Here is a 23,057-nt window from a genome sequence, read left to right as displayed (position 1 = left end):
CATAGTTGAAGGACTAACACCATTTATTTTGGTGGAAATTAAAATTAAGTATTTCAGTTTGAAGAAGGATTTCTCAGCCTACAGACTGCACATGCTTTGATTAAAGTGCAAAAATTCAAAAGCTTGTCAATAACTGAAAGGTATTTTGGCACACCAGTGAGTCGTTTGCAGACCTTATAAGTCTGGAAGGAGTGACAATGAAAATGTAAAACTATCAATAACCAATAGTAAAATGTGCCAAAAAATGCTGCCTATAGTTTTAAAAGAGGTTCTTTGGAAAACAGAGATTCTTTATTTCCAGTCCTACCTTACAACAAATGCAACTTGCAATGTCATGATAAATGGAAATGTTAAAGGTGCAACAATGAATAACAGCTTTAAGACTGTTTTTTAATAAAGTATGTAGATGTGATGGGAATGTTGAAATAATTATCGGGGATTGTATATACTTTTTCTACCATGAAGGTTATTCAGTTGCAATTTTATAACAGGATGTTATTTTTTCACTTTTGCTGTACTTTGGGACTGCAGAATGGAACATATAGGAGGAAACTTGCATACATTACACATTATTACTACACTACAGGCCAAAAGTTTGGAAGCAAGATCATATTTGTACAAAAAAGATCATAGTTTCATTGCTATACTTTGCAACCGAATAAACGTGATTATTATATAAAGAGTCACTTATTTTGACTATAAGTCACACATTTTAACTATAATTATCAGGTCTTTGGGTTTTTATTCCTTAGACTTTATGTATCCTTCTTTCCTTAATGTATAAATCTGGACTTGTTTCTTTACTCAGCTGTTTCTTTCTAGCAATTTCTGTGGTAGTTCGTCAGAGAAATGAACACAGTTGAGATTTATTGGGATTTTTGTATCCAAACTCACAAAAGCCAAATAACTAAAGTGAATAATGCAAACTGTGATTTGTTTTTTACTTTTGCACTGAAGTTGTGACTCTTGCAAATCTTCTCAACCCTAAAACTAAGCCCTTCTTTTCTTTTGTTAACATTTATTCAGTCTGGTAACATCAATGTATGTAGATTGAGGGAAATGGTTCAATTCCATAGAGGTAAAGTGTGATCATGCAGTAAACACATCTAAAAATCCAAAGAATCCAGACTGGTTTTTAAGAAAACCATTGTGAACAGAAAATTTAAGTTGCTTCCAAACTTTTGGCCTGTAGTGTATGTAACCTTGGAAAAAAGTGTCGCCTTACAAAAACTCCTGTGACTTACATGGCGAAACCATAGACTGTATAAAAGGCTAAACATGATCTTACAGCGACATCTGCTGGAAAACAGGCTAAATTACAGTTAGAGGGCAGAATAAAAGAAGAAGAAATCCTTAGATAGGTTTAAATGAATTCACGTTACATTTTAAGGTGTAAATCGTTATAAACTGCTGTTCAATATGTGTTTAACAATTTCTGCCTTTCAAAAACTCCTCATACCGGTCATGATTTGGTGATATTGGTGACGTGACGTATCAGCCAATCCGATCTGTTTTTCATTCCGACTCGACCAAACAGGAACGAGCATGTTTGTATGCGGAAGTCCAGCTTCCAATGAGTTAACTGAACTACACACGGCATGAGAGGACACCGAGCCGGGATGCTAAAGGGAAATAATGTGGAATTATTAACAATATTTGATTAAAATCGTGTAGTTGTTACAGCTGATCATACTGGTAGTAGACATACTGGAATATTTTTTTAACTGACAACATCATGTTTCGGCAAACGAAGGCGGTGCTCCAGAAACTCCGGTGTCTGAGGTGAGTTAGCTAACACCAAGTTAGCCTGGACCAACACAGCTGTCTGGTTGCTCATACATTAAATGTTACTTTTATGAGACTTTGACATCGTAGTTTCACGACATTATAGATAAAAGGATGCGTTGACTTCGTCGAAATAGCATTTAGCTAAATTGACGAAATAGATGATGTAACGCATTCATTTTGACTTGTCTCAGCTAGATAACGTTTCTGTTTTATAGTTTTTTATTTACTACACTGTAAATAATATAGCAGATTCAGGTACCTGTGGTCAAAATATTATTATCAAAACAAGGCAAATGAGAGACTACGAACTTTAATTCGACTTCAGCAGCAGTTGGTTTCTACACGAGCCGATATTAGTGTTACACCGTATTATATGACCTGTAGAATTTCAGTAAACAGTCAGTAGTTACAGTCTATGGGTGATTCTCATGAAGCCAGTCTAAGTTATGTCTGTGAAGATTATAAGGACATACTTTATTAAACTAAATACATCTCACTTTTATATGAATGAACAATATAGCCATAATGAGGCACAATTCATTGTTTTGTATTAAAATAAGATTTTCTATATTTTTAAACATATTTTTGATTCACAAATTCATTACTGTAATACATCCAGATAAAAAATGTCATGGTTTCCCCACACGTATATACAATAAATATTTAATAAACATTATAAAATAATTTAGGTAGTAATGCAGGTAATTTATGTACACATTGTGTACACACATTTGTTTAAAAATGTATAATTTAACAAAATATAATCAAACATAATGGTTTTAGCAATGTATAAAGAACAAAGTCTGAATGAAAATTGATGAGAAAAAATGTTAAATGTTACGGTAATGATAGAATTGTTTGCATTAAAATATGTGTATATATATTTTTTTTTTTTAAAGATTATTTTTTTGGCATTTTACATGCTTTATTGAAAGCGAGAGACAGATAGAAAGGGGGTGACAGAGGGGAGGACATGCGGCAAAGGGAGCTCAGGCCGGATTCGAACCCAGCTCCACCGCAGCGAGGACTGTAGCCTCTATACATGGGGTGCCTGTGTAACCCACTACACTACGGACCATCCCATATGTTTATATTTTAATAATAATAATACATTTTGGTGATACCATTTTTTCTTCTTTTTTTTGTTTAAATTTGTGTTATGGTAATGAATTTTGCACACAGTGCCTCTAAAAATGTCAGAAAATACCTTAACATTTTTTAAATAGATTATAAATTCATATTAAACAGTGACTTCAGATTGTATATGTTATAAAGGGTCAAAGAAAATATGTATTCAATGCTCTTGGATTTTTGCTATGAGCTGTACCATGTTCATGAGAATCACCCCTATGGTCAGTAGTTATGTTTTGTGTGAAAAATTCTTGATTTGTAAACTCACTTTAGATGTGAGATAAATGCAGTTGAGTAAAAAGTACAATATTTATTGCCTGAAATGTAGTGAAGTTTAATAGAAAGTGGCATGAAAAGAAAATACTTATTTCCATAAATTTGAGCTTCTTGTACTTCACTTAAGTACAGTACTTAGTAAAGTAAAAAAAAAAAAATACAAAGCTACACTTCACTAATTTGTACTGGAGTCTTCTTTTCATGCAACCTTCTTCTTTTACTCCACTACATTATATGCAATACATTTACTTTGTACTCAACTGCATTTAAGTGCTATTATGTGCTAATGTGCAATAATCAACACATGCAATAACTTTTTACTTCAGTCAATCTGTTACTTGGATATCCTCTACCCTGCACTTACAATATATTTACCAGAACTTCGGCCTTCCTTACTCCATCTCTTTTCATATGTTCCAATGTCATGTGTCTTTAAACATACATTTTGTGCCTTATTTATCTTGTTTAAACGTTTTGTACTCTGTGTAATGACAATGAAGGCTATTCTATTTTATGACCTGTAGAACTTTAGGGGGTTCTAGTCATGCCATCAGTGGTGGAATGTAACTATGCATATTTACTGAAGTACTGTACTTAACTACAAAATGTTGAGTCTTTTCTTTACATGCAACTTCTTAATTTGACTCTACTATATTTCAGGCAATGCAATTGTACTTTTTACTCAACTACATTTATCTGACAGTGATGCAGAACAGATGTGGCTGCAGTTAGTTTTGGAAAGACACATTTTGGAATAGAGGAAACTTGAAATCAAAGCTCTGCAGTGCTGTGGCAATGTGTCTGACGCACTAAAACATATTTAGATATGTCTGAAATGTCCTGCATTTGTTTGTGTAAAGATGGGCTAATTCTTTTATACTATTTCCTTCACACAGTTTAAATGGGCCGCAGCATACATGGAGGCTGAGGAGCACTTCAGCGAAAGAGAGAGCCTGTCAGTACCAAGCAGGACAGAAGATCCATGGTTTTACAGTCAGAGAGGTAAACGTATCTCAATTCGAAGTAGAATAATTTAGGACTCATAACGTAATGTTGTATAAACACTCTTGAGGTCTAAATGCATGAGGTACTGTAATTTTTCTTTTGTGGTTGAATGACTCATTATGATTTCATTGTTCTTCTTGTACCAAGAACTGATACAATGTTTGATTCAATAGCTGAGACGAGACCTTGACTCTGGATCAAAACATGGTAATTTCAGCTTGAAATTCTGTTTCCCTCAGGTTGCAGTGGTCCCTGACTTGTTTCTCACAGCAGTGAAGTTGACCCATGATAAAACTGGAGCTCAGTACCTTCATGCAGCTAGAGATGATTCCAACAACCTCTTCAGGTTTGTTAACATGTTTTTCATCAGTACCACATATTTATATTCCTCTTTGACAACAGATTTTAGCTTTCTTTCTCCAGTTACACTTTTCCACACCACGACTCTGAAATGTATTTGTACAGCATCATTTTTCTCCACTGGGTAACAGCACATTCTTGCACAAAAAGAGAGCAGTTAATCAAATGCCTCTTTTCTTGCTCCTGTATTTCAGTGTCCAGTTCAGAACGACCCCCATGGACAGCACAGGAGTCCCACACATCCTGGAGCACACGGTGCTGTGTGGGTCTGAGAAGTATCCCTGCAGAGACCCTTTCTTCAAGATGCTCAACCGCTCCCTGTCTACCTTCATGAACGCTTTCACAGGTACAGAAAAATAATTTGCACTTAAATGTATCAAGTACCTCTGAGTCTGTGAGCATGAAGGTGGGAAAAGTTTTTTATTCTGTTAACATGAATATCTTTAATAAAAAACGAATCAGTCACTAAAGATCCAGTCTGGTAGAGTTTTACAGGTTTAATGCATATACATTATATAAGCCATATTTCCTTTAGGGGGAAGAGTGGCCACCGGGAAAGTCTCAGGCCACGCCCTCTCAAATGTCGACTCACTCTGTGCGTCTCCATTACAAAAAGGCCCCCAGAGAGATTTAGAGACTCCGGAGGTGACGTTTGTTTTTCGATCGTCGCATAATCGATTAGCGACAGTTTCGACCGTGATCACATACGCAACGGATTAAACACGGGAGACTCAACTGTGGCCACCGTCACTAACTGTTCACAACATAAACAGCTGATCATAAACAAAGCAGCATGGCTAATTATGTGTCTCCGCTGATCATAAACATTTTCATTGTGAATTAACCGGCATCGATAACTGTGCCGAGTGTCCGGCTCATATTCATTTAGGGGCGTTTCGGCGAGTGAGACCCGCCTCATTCCGGGTATTGGGCGATAGTGGAAACACCCTTATATAGTACAATGGACGTTTATTATAGTGGTAATTAAGTTAGTTAGAAATGGACATGATGTTTGGTTATTTCTTAAATGGCTGATGAGCTTTTTGCCTTGTTTTTTTGTTTGTTTGCTTCACCGTGAACAGCCAGTGACTACACCATGTATCCGTTCTCAACTCAAAATGGAAAAGACTTCCAGAATCTTCTGTCCGTCTATCTGGACGCAGTTTTCTTCCCGTGTTTACGGGAGCAGGATTTCTGGTGAGTTGTGACTATAATACACCGTTATATGTAACAATGCTTAAACTGAAGCATTATAACAAAACAGAAGTTCAAGTTAACTTTTCAATGCTTTATTCTCCAGGCAGGAGGGCTGGAGGCTGGAGAACGAAGACCCCACGGATCTCAACTCCCCTCTGGTGTTTAAAGGAGTGGTGTTCAATGAGATGAAGGGTGTTTTTGTAAGTCAACACTCCCAGTCACTGTCATTAAACTTTTAATATGTATTGCAATTATCAGTTCAATACAGTGCCCCCCACCCTTTTGCCCCAAAAATGTACTTATTGTTCTGATGTAATATAATAAAACAGAAATGTTTCCTTGGTGCAGTTGTGCTTTTCTTGAACAAAATGTCAAGTAAAAAACAACAGCAGGCTATATATGAGGAAAACAGCTGCTTAATACAACACAAAAATCAAATTTGTTTACATTATTTATCTTGGAATTATGTCTGTAGTGGCTGAATCTGAGATGATAATTTGTGTGTTTGTTTTTATTCTTGCAGTCAGACAACGAGCGTGTGTATGCGCAGCACCTCCAGAACAAGCTGTTTCCAGACCACACCTACTCTGTGGTGTCAGGAGGGGAGCCTCTGGCCATCCCCGACCTCACCTGGGAGCAACTCAAACAGTTCCACGCCACACATTACCACCCCAGCAACGCTAGGTAGAGGAACAAACACAGCACCAGACACTAGAAAAGAATGAGAAAATGTTTTCTTCGGTTTTGTTTGTATTCACTACCACATATCTCTAGCCTGGCTAACGCCAGACTATATCACAAATGAGATATAGTCTGGAGATCACCTATTCATTTCTCTGTAGAGGAGGCGTGGGCTACGATCCTCCAGAGCCGTTAATTCGTATCAGTTATACCAGATGACGTATGTAGAGTGACAGAAATTAGAGGAAGCATCAAAGAAGAAGACGACTGATGTTTACATAGCTAGACTAGCCCATCTCTACTTTGAGACTAAAATGCTCAATGTGTGTGTGTGTGTGTGTGTGTGTGTGTGTGTGTGTGTGTGTGTGTGTGTGTGTGTGTGTGTGTCGTCTCGTAGCGAGATCACTGGCGTTACAGCAGTGAGCGGTAGCGGGGCTAGTTGGTAGATTAGGCTTTTGCCAAATCCTGTCAGAAGCAAGGTTAAAACATCCTTTTTGGTGGTTAAACAGGAGTTTAAAGTTAAACGTTGTGCTTCTTTTACAATAAACTTTTGCTCTAAACTATCTAGAACACTGTCTACAGCTAGATCCAAAGAGAGCTTTGCGTCAGCTGCAGCCATGTTGGATCTGTAAGAAAACTACAAAACTACAAGCTTCAGTCTGTCCAATAGTACGCGTCATCGTCTCGCCGTCCCTCCCCGTTCTGTGATTGGATCCAAAAAGCAGGGCTAAGAATCGGCTATAAACACCAGACCCTTTCGCAGTTCGAAATGAAATCGAGCGTGCAAGGCAGTATGGGTATACCCAGGCTAACATATCTCACAAATTCACATTGAAAAGCATAAACCCATGGTGTTTGGTTAAACATTAGAAACAGAATGATGGCAGTTTAATCTCCTCTTGGTCTGTCTGATAAAGGAAGATAAAAAGAGTCTTGTATACTGTCTTGACAGAACCGAAATCGGCAGTATTTTAATTTGATAAACATGTTTTAACACGTTCTAGAAAATAAACTTTTACAATAAAAGAGGAAATACACCCCTGAGGGAGTCTTCTGTTCTTCAGGTTCTTCACCTATGGAGATTTGCCTTTGGAGCAGCACCTGAAGCAGATTGAAGAAGAAGCTCTGTCCAAGTTTGAACGCATCAACCCGAACACAGAGGTTCCCTCCCAGCCACACTGGAGCAGCCCTGTGAGTTCATAATTCACACTTATCACAGCAACGTCTAAGGGTGACAGTGTATTTTAGATTATAAAACTTCTCTAACAGCTGAGTTATTCAATGTTATCGTGTTTTTAATTATCACTTTGCATGCATGGTTCCACTGTTTTATTTTTAGATATGTAAATGCCTTGAAAAGTCAGTGTGATCACACTGTGAGTCTCATTGTTTCCCAGAGAGAAGACCATGTGACCTGCAGCCCTGATGCCATGGCTCCAGATCCAGCCAGGCAGAACACGCTGTGTGTGAGCTACCTGCTGGGAGAGTAAGATCACATTATTTCTACTTTTGTACTTTAAATAATTTTAGTAGGATGGCATTTATAAGATTCTGGGGCCACAGATCTGCATCCTCTGTAGAGTTGTTCCGATTCCGATACCAGTATCGGAAATTGCTCCGATACTGCCGAAAATGCTGGCATCGTTATCGGCAAGTACCCGAGTCCAGGCACCGATCTGATACCACCTAATTTATTAAATTAGTTATCTCTTTACTGATTCGCTTTGTTAAGCTTATATTGTGGCTGCACTTTAATTTAAATATATTCCTAGATTTATTTATTTAAGTTGCTGTTGCACTACTGTTTTGTATACTGTTTTATTTAAAAATAAATGTAGAAATAAATTGCTTTAATTTGCTGTATTTATTCATGTTTTACAAAGGGTTTAACCTGAGCCAGGTCTTACCTCAACGATAATCATATCACAATCATGCAGGTGTAGCATGATTTTTTTTTTTTATAACATACTGGTATCGAATCGGTACTCGGTATCGGCCGATACCTACAGCACAAGTATCCGAATCGGTATCAGGAGGGAAAAAATGCTATCTGAAATCTCTAATCCTCTTTTTCTCCTCATCTTTTTGTTTGACTCTTGTTTACAGTGGCTTATATGTCATGTTGACAGCGTTTTAAGTGGTTTCTTCAATACAAAAAGACTGTTTGGGTCTGTTCTGATGTTCAGTAACATCTTGTTGTGGTTTCTCTGTGCAGCATCACTGACACGTTTGAAGGATTCACTCTCAGCCTGCTGTCATCTCTTATGATCTCTGGACCAAACTCTCCCTTCTACAAAGCTCTCATTGAACCCAAGATAGGAACCGACTTCTCTTCTGTCGTAGGGTGTGTACATGGGATTGGATGGTTACTAACTGAGTGTCTTAAGCATTTGATAACTTGTCTTTGACACAGTGCTAATAATGTCTCATTGTGCAGATATGATGGGAGCACCAAAGAGGCGTCATTCAGCATAGGGCTGCAGGGAATGGCTGAAGAAGACACAGAGAAGGTGAAACAAATCATCAGCCAGACCATCAATGACATTATAGAGTAAGTACCACAGTCATATTGGATACTATAGTTTTTATTTAATGGAGGCATATAATATAATAATATACATAATCTGCACTGTTTTGTATGAAGAGTAAGACTCAGAGTTGACGATATTATAATTAAGGTGCTTAATTATATTGAAGGTACTTAATTATAATGAGGTCCTAATGAGGTACTTAACCATGATCAGTGTACAGGGTTCGTATGGGTGGTTGAAATCCTTAAATTCTTTAAAAAAAATGTAAAACTGTCTTTTTATTGATTTTTCAGTAAAAAAACAAAACATATAATAATACACACAGAACAGGTACACCAGACAGGGTCATCTACAGCAAAACACAATGGCAGGTTTTGTTCTAAACAAAGGGCTGGCAGAAATCAGGCTGATGAATCAGGTCTAGGGGCTCTAAGGCACCCACATATATATATATATATATATATATATATATATATTTATACTAGGGGAGAAATGCTCCTGACCCAGAGGAAAAATACAATATTATAAAATTAAAATAAAAAAATACAGATTTTCCCACACAGAATATGCAATCACCTCTCATATATGTAGTTCCTCCTTCCAGTATTGGTCACCTTTTTCAGTATTGTATCTGAAAAATGCTTACATTTTAATTTTGTATTTTCAAGGTTTGAAAAGTGCTTGGATTTTGGATAAAGTGCTTGAAAATTCTTGAAATTCTTGCTTATCTCTCTTGCAGTCTGACTATAGATAATCACATGTTCAATGAAAAAAATACTAAATTGAATATTGAGATTAGCAAACTGTACTTTTGGTTGTTAAAAGTGTAAAACCATCGCTGTCGGTATGGTTCAGTGAAATTACCCTTTTTGGCATGTAATTAGTCATCTAAAACATGCAACTTACAACCGTTGTAAGGTCCTGGAAAAGCTTGAAAATATGTCCTTGAAAAGTGCTTGAATTTGACCACTCAAAAAGTGTATAAACCTTGAGTGTATTAGCCACCTAAAAAATGCAATCAATATCTGTTTAAGTTTACGCTATATTCTGAATATTTACAGCTTTACCTTGCAAAAAACAGCACAAAAACAGTATTTTGATCATTTAACCTTGCAGAACACAGAAGCTGCTTGTCAACCACAGCCTCCATCATTCTGTGTTTTAATGGGTCAATTCAAAGTCACCAAATTCACACAGTCATGTAAACAAATTAACCAACTGAGGCAGCAGTAGAGAGAGCACAACAGCTAGCTTCAGTTTTCCCACTGAAAGGTCTGACTGCAAGGTAAAGCTGCAAATATTCAGAATATAGCGTAAACTGGCAGCAGCGTACAGAGTTTTGCACTGGTACATTTTTCGTTTAACTAAGTAGAAAAGGGTGAACTGGTTACATACTGCCCCCAACCCTCTGAACTCCCTCACTACACACATTTGCAATTCAGACTCACTCCACTCCTTAAAAAATCAACTCTAAACCCACGTTTTCAAGACAGCTTACAAGACCTGACTCCCATCTCCAAACCTGAACTTATAAACTCTCATTTTGTTTTTGTTCTCTGTATTTTGTATTTGTTTTCAATGTATTATGTTGAGCGACTTTTAGTCCCTTTTTAAAGGCGCTATATCAATCAAATTTATAATTACAAGTACAAATGGTAATTAAAAAGTGCTTGATTGGAAGATAGTAGTATGTTGGTAAATGAAAAGATTTCCACAGTATGTAATATATTTATAGCTTGAATAATTTCTCCTTGTCTTCCTTCACAGGAAAGGTTTTGAGGAGGAACGAATCGAGGCTCTCCTACACAAACTAGAGATCCAGATGAAGCACCAGTCCACTAACTTCGGCCTCTCTCTGGCCTCGGTGAGTTCATTGCTGTTTAGTTTTAACCTTGATTTTGTTTTCACAACCACAAGGACACTACATGTATTTGTACACCTCCATGTGGGAGGTATGTTAGCAATACTAAACATGTTAGTTTGTGTTCTTTAAGCATGAAATCTTTTAATTTCCCCCGTGTTCCTGTATAGTTCTGTACAAATCAAGAATGTAAACATATCCATAGTTATTATTCTGGGAGAGCACAGTAGTTTATTTTCTGATTTCTTCCTGTTAAGCTTCTTTTAAGAAACCTTCATCTTTGAGATGATGATCACCAAAACAGTACAAGGGTTAACAGTTAGACAAATACCTCAGTATTACATTGTATTATATATGCTGTATATGGTTTAATATATTTTTTTGTGTGTGTTGGTGTGTTTCTAGTACATAGCATCATCGTGGAACCATGATGGCGACCCGGTGGAGCTGCTGCAGATCAGTGACAGTGTATCCAAATTCAGAGAGGCCCTGAAGGAAAACCCTCGCTTCCTCCAGGAGAAAGTGAAGCACTACTTTAAGGTAAATTAAATGAGCTATATGTTAACAAGCATTTAGGTGTCTTGAATATAATTGCAAGTTAATTGCTGAGAAAAATTGTGGCAGCATGCAGCACTCTGGATCCAGAACTTTATTTGTTCAAACAGTGCAGGATTATGTCCTTATAGCAGCACAGCTGGCTCAGTGGTGTGGAGTTTGGAGGGTAGTTTTGAACAAAGAACTTTAGGCAACTCAAATGAACACATACAGACTGTAACTGTAATGAAATAGAGTTAAAATCTATTTAACTGTATTTTATTGTTTTTTAGTCTCTTTCTCATGTTTCCGTCATCACAGATTCTTCTTGTCACCACTGGCTTTACCTCAGGTCCTCCAGTTGAATTTTAGGATGAAATGTTCAAGTGTTTTCTTTAATTCTTCAAACCCCTCACCCCCTGTCCACCGACCCTGCAGGACAACACACACAGACTGACGCTGTCCATGAGCCCAGAGGAGACCTACTTGGAGAAACAGGCCAAGGCTGAGGAGGAGAAGCTCCAGAAGAAGATTCAGGCTCTGTCTGACAGAGACAGAAAAGAGATCTATGAGAAAGGTAACTTAATAAGCCCCATTCATTGTGCCCTTTCATGCCGGGACATGTACGGCTCTGTAACGTCTCGCCTCCACTATGAACGCACCCGAAGTGGGATGCCGGGATCAACTGATCCCACCAATTTTCCTCCTCCAGAGGTAGTCACAGAGGCGGAAAATTGGTGGGACTGTTGGAAGCGGGACCACTATGAACGGCATCCCGGCAAGCTGGGATGTTTGACGTTGCGCGTGACGTCTAACACGCCTCCCACTTGGTCCGACAGTCATCCAATCACAGTTCACTGCGGCCACCATCACCAACTTGGCATAGCGCCCACCGCTAATTGTAAACAAACCAGCATGCTAACTGTACACAGGGTTTCCGACGCTGATCGTAAACAAACGGAGGTCACTAAGTGAACACATACAGCAGCACATACACACTGTACTGCTACAGAGCTAACCATGTAGCCTATTAGCACTGTGCTACTATGCAGCACTGCTGCTGCTCTGACTATCGTCTCCTCCCACCTTGTTCCGTGACGCCAGACTGCACTATGAAAGGGCACAAATATCACTTTGCCTTCGCGGGATCACTATGAACGCCATAAGGCAAAAAGCCGGCACAGATCTTTCCGGCATTTTAGCGGGACATGTGCGTGACAGCACTGTGAAAGGGGCTTATGATTTCTCTGCTCAATGTTTCGAGGAAATCTCCCTATTCCTTTGTGAACTGACCTTGCAACTTCTAAATCTGCTTTTTTATCAGTCCCCCAACCCTTATTAGCAGTATAGCCTCACTGTGACACACTACAAATACTAAGCCACAGCAAAATAAACTGTAATATAGCGACAGATAAGCAAACTGGCTGGGTAAGAGATGCAATGCTGCCATGCAAAAACACACAAAGTGTTACTCAAGAGAATATGTCTGAATGTATTGAATGTCATAAGTCCGCTTCAGTCAGGTTGAGTAGGATATTTGCATGAAATATTTCTTCAGGACATTTTTCAGGGACCAGCTTCTCAGAAACCTCACATTTGCTGTCTGTATTAGTAGAATTTGTAGTCCATTAAATTCAATCTGTGCTTTATATCACAGTGGTGTTTTTCTTCTTGGACAGGTCTGGAGCTGCTGGATGCTCAGAGTAAAACCCAGGATGTTTCCTGTTTGCCTGCAGTGAAAGTGTCTGACATTGAGCCCACGATACCCATCACTCCTGTTCAGATCAGCACTGCAGGTACCATACAGTGATAGTCATTTCTGTTATTTCTGTTGCCGCTGTAGTCAAGAGTTTTTGGTGAATCTGATAAGACCTTCCCTCTCCTGATCTCCACAGGAGGTGTACCAGTTCAGTACTGTGAGCAGCCCACTAACGGCTTGGTTTACTTCAGAGCCATGTGCAGTCTCAACACACTGCCAGAGGACCTCAGGCCTTATGTCCCGCTCTTCTGCAGTGTCATCACCAAGTGAGTGAATCGGCCAGTCTGTAAGACCAGAACAAGATCCAGAACACACAGATGAGGTTTAGGCCTTTTTTACACGAGGACGCTTGCGGGTAAAAACGACAAAATATTTTATGGGAAGTGCCTTTCGTTTAGACGCTGATGGCGTTTTTGGGGCTTAAAAACGCAAAAATCTGAAATCAACCTTCAGAGTGGAAAACTTGAATCCGCTCCGCCGTAACGTGTCCGTCTACACTGCCAAGACACAAAACTCTTCTCAGATCTGCTCACGTCACGTACGTGTTTACGTCACATACATGTGCCAGTACAGGGAAATAAACAAGCATATGGGATTATTTCCGCGTGTTGGACCTTCAAGCTGCTCTGGCAGCTCTAATAAACTTACAGGAGTCTTTCCACCAAATGTACAGGATATGTACAGATAGTATTACTGAACAGAGAAGGATCTGAAATTACCGCTTTCAAATTTTGGATGCACCAATTGGTGGAAGGCGAGCCAGACGGCTTTGGACGAGACCTGGGAGATCTAGTGGATGGTGGAGAACTTTGTGGAAGGAGTAGCTGATGAAAATGCGTGGCGTCGCTTCATGCTACACCAGTTTAAAAAAATATTGTCCCCATTTGTCATTCAGGCACAAAAATGTTGGAAATTAGAGTCCAGGTTGAAAGATACAGATTTTTCCTGTTTAATCCCATTAAACCTGGTCTACTTCTTTCAATAAATCTATACTGAGGTGGAGTAGAAACAGTGAATTAGTGGAGGAGTTTGAGGCCCTGACATGTGTATCAGGATTGTACTAATGTTTTTTAATAATATTTGTATTGTAATTTAAATGTGTGATTGAGATGAATAGACTGCTTCTTTTGTGTGCATTTAGACTCTGCATGGTTCCCAACATGTAAAGCCCATTTTAAAGACTGGATGTGTTTGTGTCATTAGGATGGGCTGTGGAGCTCTGGACTACAGGCAGCAGTCCCAGCAGATGGAGCTGAGGACAGGAGGCATGTCTGTCTCCACCCAGGTCAACCCTGACTCCACCCAGCTGGACATGTATGAGCAGGTCAGTACCAGCTCTTAATGTGTATTTGCAGAAACAGGTTAGTTTTTTTTGTGTTCACACTAGGGTTGTCACAATACTAAAATTTTCAACTCGATACCGATACTCAGGAAAATATTCGATACTCGATACCATTTTTGATACCACCAAGATAAAAACAAAGACCCCAAAATTTAACAGAAATATTTTTATTAACAAGAAAAATGCAACGTTTAAATACTTATAATAAACAGTTGTGCAAAAAGAAACTGCAACTATGATAACAAGCTTCAGGTCTGAGGTAGTGCAAAAAATAAATAATACAATAAACAATAACAATTAGAACAATATTTTCGGCTGTGTTTGTTGCTGTTTGGTTGCAGGTAGACTTTTCTCTGCTTCATTCTGGGGAAAAATCACTTTTCAGTCAGCAACATTTATGTAAATTGTTATTTATTACTTATTAACTCTATGCGTATGTATACTGACACTGTGTGGGTAGCGATACTTTTGAAAATGAGTATCGTATCCGGATACAAGGTTTTAGTATCGATACTTTTTTGAGTATCAATACTTTTGACAACCCTAGTTCACACATGCCGATCAGGAAAATTATCAATCTGCAAACCTGGCCACTAGTCTAGTTTTGCTCCTTGATTTCAGCCCAGTGCATGCTGGGAAATTCCCAGCCAAAAATGCAATATGTGATTTGAAATGTCAAAAATTATGTTATGTTATGTTGAAGATAATTTACTGCTGCAGGTTAAAGTACGGCCTCCTAAAACTCCTAAAACCTTTGTGCTCTCTCTTTTAGGGTGTCCTCCTGTTTTCCTCCTGCCTGGAGAGGAACCTTCCCCACATGTTTGAGCTGTGGAGCGACATATTCAACAAGTATGTCCTCTAACACTTCGTACCACCACCAGCTAGAGACGACACTGAAAACAACTTTTTTTTTTTTTTTTTTTTTTTTTTAAACGGTGTGTGATGTTGATCTGTATTAACATCTGCACATGTTTTCTTGTAGTCCTCACTTCAAAGACGAGGAGCGCCTTAGGGTGCTGGTGATGATGTCAGCGCAGGAGTTGGCCAATGGGATCTCCTACTCTGGTCACATGTACGCCATGACACGTGCATGCCGTCACCTGACTCCAGCAGGGGACCTCCAGGAGACTTTTGGTGGGATGGAACAGGTACTGTACAGAATATGTGTTTCTATGAGTGGGACCTTGTTTAATCAAGTAAACATTAACTTGATTATTTTGCATTAATTCAGAGTAAGTATATGCTGTGGTACCCTTGTTAATACTGTGATCTTGGTTTAAACATATTGTCTAGCAGTAGTGATGGGACATTTTCTTACTATGGAAGACCATTTAACCCATTTAGGCCTAAAACGCCTGGAAAAAATGCCTGGAAAACCTATGGGCGATTTTGAAAGAACCCCCTAAAACCTGAAGTTTTTCTGGAAATTCAACAGAAGATTTTTCAGCCTCTGTAGCAGATAGAAATGAAATTCAAAAAGTATTTGAGAGCTTATACCAGTGGCTTTCATGAGAAGTTGTCCAAACCTTTAATAAAGTTTTTTTTTTAAATCAACAAACTCAGCAAATGTTACATTTGACTGAATAAAAATCTATGCATAATACTAATACATGCCCATTAGGAAGATGCAAACATGATATGACCATTGGAAGAAATGGACATAGTTCTCATTAGCCTACTGTAATAAATAATAATAAATTATAATAATAATAATACATTGTATCTATATTGCACTTTTCAGGGTACTCGACGACGCATAAAGTAATATAAGACATAAACAGTCTTGATTTCTTACATCATCGTTACAATCAATTACTATTATTATTGTTATTGTCTCCAGATGGCCACAAATCTGTCTGTTCTTCGGTGAAAATATGTCGTCTAAAAACATATTCCTCATCCATAAATCCCGGTCGACTGGTTCTGAGGGTTCAAATTCCGGATCAGCAATAAAATCGCCGGTGCTGTTTTCATCAAGATTGCTTCAGTCACTTACTTCTGAACTCCCTCCGCTATAGTCGTCTTCCACCATGATTTCAAAGTTCTGGAAAAGTCCAATGTTGCATTGCGACAGTCCCGCATGTATTCTGATGCATTTCATTGGCCAAGGGACCGAAAATAGGTGGAAAAAACTACAAATCCTACAAAACGACGTATCCGCTTTCCCGGCTTTAATGGTAGAGTAACGCAACAGCGCCCCCGGTTTTAATGGTAGAAATGCGGTAATGCTTTCCCAGCTTAAATGGGTTAATGTCTTCATGCGCTGAGTTTTTAATTTATTTTCTCTTTAGTGTACGAACTGTTAGCACTCAGAAACAACAAGTGAAACGAGCTGTTTTGTGTTTGGCTTATTTGAACCTCAGGTGAAGTTTATGAAGAGGGTAGCTGAGAAGTCAGACCTGAGCCAAGTCATCCGAACACTTCCCAGGATCAAAAAACACCTTCTGAACCCCGACAACATGAGGTGGGCTCATATTACAGTACACCTCCTGATATAAATATTAATGATGTGTCCAATATTTGGAGTGCTCTACTGCTTTTGAGCCAGCTGGTAAAATGTCTGTTCCTTACAGGTGTGCAATCAACACAACTCCACAGAAGATGTCTGACACAGCAGCACAGCTGGAGAGTTTCATGAAGGAAGTCGCCGACAACAGGAAGTCACGCAAACCTGTCAGAAGTAATATTATCGAGGTATGTCATCAACAGGAGAACTGGGCCTGAAACCAGTCAGAATATTTGTCTTATTGTTTTGTTGATCATGTCAAAAATATAATTTTCCTTTGCTTTCTTTGATGGTTTTGTATTCCTTCTTTAGAGGCCACTGGACCCTCTGGATGACTCCGGACTGAGCAGGAAACTCGTCTCTGTATGTTAACCTGCTGATTACCGTCTTTAACTGTTACTCTTAGCATTTGTTTGTCATCTATGTATTTGATTTGAATATTTACTACAAGATTACCAGCCTGGTGGTGATAGAATATAATAGAATACATGCAATTTTTTCAACATATTTGCATATAAAATGACACACATTGTACCTTTTTAATTTATGCAAACACCTGCTGTTTTTAGTTTTTGTCAGACATTTCTCTAAGACAATACTGTACATGTTTTGTTTGATCAGTGATAAATCCTGAATTCAGATGCAGCAGTGAGTGTTTTTTACTCCAATGCTTTGCTTTTCAGGAGCTGAATTTCCAGCCATGTCAGATGAAAACTTTCTTCCAGCTGCCCTTCCCCGTTAACTTTGTCAGTGAGAGTATTAGAACGGTACCGTTCTCCCACCAGGACTATGCTAGGTAACTACACAGCAAGATTCATCTACACTTGAGACTTAATGATTATTTCTTTATTAACACTTGTATCACATATTTTCTAGACATGTTATTCACAGACAAAAAGGAGAAACTTCATCTTGTCTTCATTTTGTACTGTTTATATTTATCTACATTATTTTTTAATAGTGCCTACTTCCACATCCTCTGTCTGATATCGTCTTTCTTTCTCTCAATTTCCTCTCTTTGTCAGTTTGTGCATCTTAGCACGGATGATGACGGCAAAATATCTTCACGGAGAGATCCGAGAGAAGGGGGGAGCCTACGGGGGCGGGGCCAGGATGGGAGGCGGACTTTTTTCCTTTTACTCATACAGGTGGGCAGCGGCTGCGGTCCATGAACTGCACAAATATATTACCTATTGCATGGTGGTGGAAATGCAATGGAAAAATTAATACCATTAGTTTAATAGTTCATATCTACACTAGACATTTTATTATCATTTAGGAACCCTCGTCCTTTAGAAAAACAGCATTAAATCCCTCTCTCTAACCCCTGTCTTGTCTCAACTGCCAACAGAAATGTTCTACTTAAGTTATGAAGATAATGAATGAACACAGTCCGTTTAACTGTACGGGAGAAACATTACAATTGCAACTGCAAAAATTAGTCTTTTGCCATGGAATGAGCCGACAACTATTTTAATATGATTGAGTCTTCATTCTTATTAACTGTGAAATGAATACTAAGTGTATTGACATCATGTTTATGTCTCATCTGTCAGGGACCCAAACTCAATGCAGACGTTGTCTGCGTTTCGTAAAGGTGTGGACTGGGCGAAGTCGGGACAGTTCACTCAGCAGGACATTGATGAGGCCAAACTGTCGGTCTTCTCAGCTGTAGACTCACCTGTGGCCCCCGCAAACAAAGGTGAGACTCCCACTGTGTTGAATCTACTCAGTGAACCAGTTGGACCAGTTATCTAAATTCACATCAAATCTTTTGAGCATCATTGGCATCATTTTGGTCTGTTCAGCCTAATTGGTAACTAACTGACCACTTCTAGTTTATATCATTGCAAACCAAGGTTATTATAGTTAACGAAATCTAACGAAATAACGAAAACGCGAATTTAATTTTTTTTTTCGTTAACTGAAATAAAAATAAAAACTAGAGTTTTTAAAAAAACGATAACTAACTGAAACTGTATTGTGTGGTTACAAGACTAACTAAAATTATAGTGAAAATGTCCTTTGTTCTCGTCTCGAGTGTGTGTATTCCTGCTTTGTGGCTTCCGGGAGAAGTGCGAGTGAAATTATGTCACCATGTTGGCAGTAAAGAACAACTTCTCAGCTTTCAGAAAACATTGGAAAACAATTTTCCGATAGCGTAATCCGTTCAGTTATTATGGTAATCCTAAGTGTGCTTGAGCAAACATGTCACCGGCTCAACACTCAGTAAACTTTGGATGTTAGATAAACCGAAGGAAAAAAAGGAAAAATATATTACGACCTCTTTGAATCTCGCACCACAAAGCCCATTCAAAATAAAATAAAACTAATAAAAACTAAACTAAAACCAAGCACTTTCAAAAAATAAATAAAAACTAAACTAAAACTAACAAACTCACTCTAAAAACTAATTAAAACTAACTGGATTTGAAAACAAAATCTACAACGAAATTAAAACTAAAACTAATGAAAAATCCAAAAGTATTATAACCTTGTTGCAAACTGAGTAACTCTGTTTTTTTTAACTGTTGGTCAGTCAATTTAAAGACACCACTTGGTTTGGTTTAAAAAATATTGAACAATACCCATCACTATCACACACACAATACAATACATCACAATACCCATTACTGAATTTCCCCTTGGAGATGAATAAAGTAATTTTGATTTTGATTGATTTTTGATCACAATTGTTTGATCATAAAGAGATAATCTGATAATAATCATAGCTGTTAGTTGCAGCCTTCATTTGGATGCTTTGCCTAGTAAACAGTGGTTCAGGTTCTGCTGCTAGACACTAGTCTGTTTACGTGTTTTTGTGTTGCAGGAATGAGCCGCTTCATCAGTGGAGTCACAGACGAGATGATACAGAATCACAGAGAAAGACTCTTTGATGTTAGTCACAAAAGCCTGGTGGAAGTGGCTGAAAGGTAGGTCTTTATGTCAGTTCTTAACAGAAATAGAGGAGAAATGAAGATCCAACAATTCTGCTCGTAACAGAGTTCAAATGAAGTGTAAAACAAGTGTTGGTGTTGTTTTCCTGCAGGTACCTCGGTGTTGGTCAGAGAACGTGTGGAGTTGCTATCTTGGGCCCAGAGAATGAGACGATTAAAAAAGATCCCTCATGGATTGTAAAATAATCCAGTCAGCAGGTATTTTATAATGAAACTGAGGAAGGACTTCTGATGAACCACAGTGGCACAATGCACGATGTACTGAAAACCCAAAGGAAATATTCTTGTCGGGATGTTTTTTTTTTAAATGGTGGCAAAAAAGCTGAAGCGCACAATACAGAGAGGAGGAATATGGACTGATCACTGTTACAGTCATAATCTGACTCTTCAGAGTATTACTCTTCTATTATATATAATACTATGTAAATATTAATACAGTTGTAATTAGAAAAAAATTACATTACATTAAAATATTTCAGAACTAAATCTGACTCAACTCTTTATTTTCTTATGATTGGGTGATGGTTTTGTCCCAAGGTAGAAAAGGCACAGTTACATCAAGGATGGCTCCATTTAGTAAGGTAAGATCTGTGAATGATCAAGAATAAGAAACACTGATTCAATGTGATAAAGATGTGATTTTTTTGACCCCCTGGAGTCAGAAAGTGTCGGTGCATTATTTCTTCTTGACATCACACTGTAGAACTCTCAACAGCTGTTTCCTGCCGTAGATGCAATTGATTACCTGCACAGTCTGACCTCAAACCACTGCTTGATTGTGAATTGAGCTTCGTATTTGGTCTTGCTTGGCCCAAGAGGATTACTGCAGCCATCCAGTTTCCCTCTAAAGTACTGGTTTGATGATAATAGGCCAAGTAACACCAGAGATAAGATCAAATATATTTAGTATAAAATATAGAACTAGAAAATTTCTGAAGAAATTTTGATTGTGTGCTTGCCTCTGGACCGTGACTCTCGTGGCTTATCAAAAGGGGCAGGGATTAAACAGGGACTTTCTGCTGAGTACACTGACACCTCATACAAGTCTCTAGGACAAACGGTTCACTAGTTAGTAAAAGGGGGCGTGGCTAATAAAATGGGGTGGGGTAATCAATCACCAGTTAAACAGGGACTCTATGCCGAGTAATCTGACACTTTATACAAGTTTCTAGGACAAACAGTTCATTAGTTATGAAAGGGGGCGTGGCTAATCAAAAAGAGCGGGAATTTATGAAACATTGTTATGTAGAACTGGTAAATGATGAACCATCATCATGCATGACAAGTCTGAGGCAGATATGGTCAAGTTATAAGGTCTCATGTTTTATGAAAAAATGCCATGTTGATTATGTCTGTTGAGTTAGAGGAAACTGTTTTCAGTTAAAATGTCTGTGTTGGAGGAGGGGAGGGGGGGCTTTGGTAGCTAAGCAACCAGGTGGCCAAAGTTTACAGTGGTGAAAATGTGGGTTCCTCAAGAAAAAGGTTGGGAACCACTGCTTTACATCAAGAGCGTAGGTTTGGTCTCAACGTTAGTAGGGACAATATAACAGCATAACCTGCATGTACATTTTTTGCTGGGGACGGGACATTAAAAAGACCAAAGTGATTGGATGGGTTCGGGGCTACATTTCTTGTGAATGTGAATCTAATGAATAGGTAGGCTCAATGATCAATGCAAAAAATAAAGTGTACTGACTGTATTAACTTTCACTTACCAGTAATATTACAGTGAAATAAAAAGTGTATTCTCATATTCACCATTATATTGCAACACAACATTATAAACAACATTCAGCCTGTTACAACTCTTCCTTTTCTGATTTTCTGCCTCCAACATCTTCACAAGTGTAAGCCCACCAGTCCAAATATAGCTACATTACTGTTTTCTTTCTGTTCTATAGAATGCCTCATTTTCAGTTTTCTCTTTTCTGCATGCGTCCTCCAACATGTTCATATTCATCAGTAAGTCCACCATTTCCAAATATACATTACAATGTTTTTCTTTCTGTTCTACAGAATTCCTCATTCTCTGTTTTACTCATTTCTGCTTGCAGCCAAAATAGGTATGAAAGTTCACCTGATATACGGTCAAACCTTTGTTTCAAGAAACGTTTTGGAAATTTCCAGAATAAATGACTGGATTTTATTAATCAACAAATGATCCATTGCATGAATATAACTTAAATTATATGAATATACAGTTCACAATAACTATCAAGGAAAACAAAAAATAAATATTTGTCTTAAGACCAGTCTACATTGTCTAAATAAATAAATTATATATAACTGAAAAAAACTTCTTACTCTCTCATTTTTCAAAGTGAGGGAATTCCCCCCTTGCTTCATATAGGGGCATTTACAGTTATTTTTACACAGTGATACTACTTAACCTATGCATGTATCTACACGTTGTTTGCTACATTGTCCTTCACGTACCACAAGACTAATAAATTGCTTTAATTTGTTGTCTCTTTCACCTTCTTCTCCCTTATTTTCATCTCTAAACTGCATCAGTGGTTGGGCTGAGCGATTCTGGAAAAAATCTATATCTAAAAACAAATTTGAATTGAACTTTTTACCTCAATTATGATTAATGTACAATTATCTGAGAAAATTGAAAAAAATGACATGCATGGGCTGCAAATAAAAATATTTTTTAAACAAATAATTTTGAAAATAAATAAATATTTTTTAAATAAATACACTAAAAGATATTTACTTTCAAAAGAGCAAAGTCAGAACATGCTCTAGCAAACATTTCTTCCTCCTAAACGAGGCCTTTTATAAGAAAAAGTAGCAGCAGCATGTGTTTTGACTGTGATGCTTTCCTGTGAAACACAGAGTTGTTTGGTCATCAGCCAAATGAGTCAATGGGGGAGGCTTTGGTAGCTAAGCAACCAGGTGCCACTCATGCAAACCGGCGACTGCCACCGAGACCATGCGAACCGGCGACTTTGTCTTTGAGAGACCATGTGAACCGATTACTCTGTCGCTGAGACCATGTGAACCAGTAACTTTGTCGCTGAGACCATGCGAACCAGTAACTCTGCCGCTGAGACCATGTGAACCAGTAACTTTGTCGCTGAGACCATGCGAACCAGTAACTCTGCCGCTGAGACCATGCGAACC

General features: G+C 38.2%; 1 protein-coding gene across 1 annotated transcript; it reads left to right on the top strand.

Moving 5' to 3' along the window:
• The first annotated feature begins 1,489 nt into the window (after window positions 1-1,489).
• Window positions 1,490-20,414, top strand: pitrm1 (pitrilysin metallopeptidase 1). The gene is made up of 27 exons (XM_059344494.1): window positions 1,490-1,782; window positions 4,092-4,197; window positions 4,440-4,546; window positions 4,755-4,906; window positions 5,643-5,757; window positions 5,861-5,957; window positions 6,281-6,441; window positions 7,503-7,629; window positions 7,836-7,924; window positions 8,654-8,782; window positions 8,876-8,989; window positions 10,737-10,833; window positions 11,236-11,370; window positions 11,803-11,941; window positions 13,044-13,160; window positions 13,260-13,389; window positions 14,327-14,447; window positions 15,238-15,314; window positions 15,448-15,613; window positions 16,829-16,929; window positions 17,039-17,159; window positions 17,284-17,334; window positions 17,655-17,767; window positions 17,997-18,119; window positions 18,528-18,673; window positions 19,802-19,904; window positions 20,021-20,414. Exons 1-27 carry the CDS (start codon window positions 1,736-1,738, stop codon window positions 20,112-20,114), a joined length of 3,078 nt encoding a protein of 1,025 aa, XP_059200477.1. The 5' UTR covers window positions 1,490-1,735; the 3' UTR covers window positions 20,115-20,414.
• Window positions 20,415-23,057: the final 2,643 nt, after the last annotated feature.

The sequence above is a fragment of the Centropristis striata genome, chromosome 11 (genome assembly GCF_030273125.1).
Source record: "Centropristis striata isolate RG_2023a ecotype Rhode Island chromosome 11, C.striata_1.0, whole genome shotgun sequence".
NCBI lineage: Eukaryota > Metazoa > Chordata > Actinopteri > Perciformes > Serranidae > Centropristis > Centropristis striata.
Note: the sequence above shows the minus strand (reverse complement) of the source record. Positions and strands in the feature narration are given on the sequence as shown.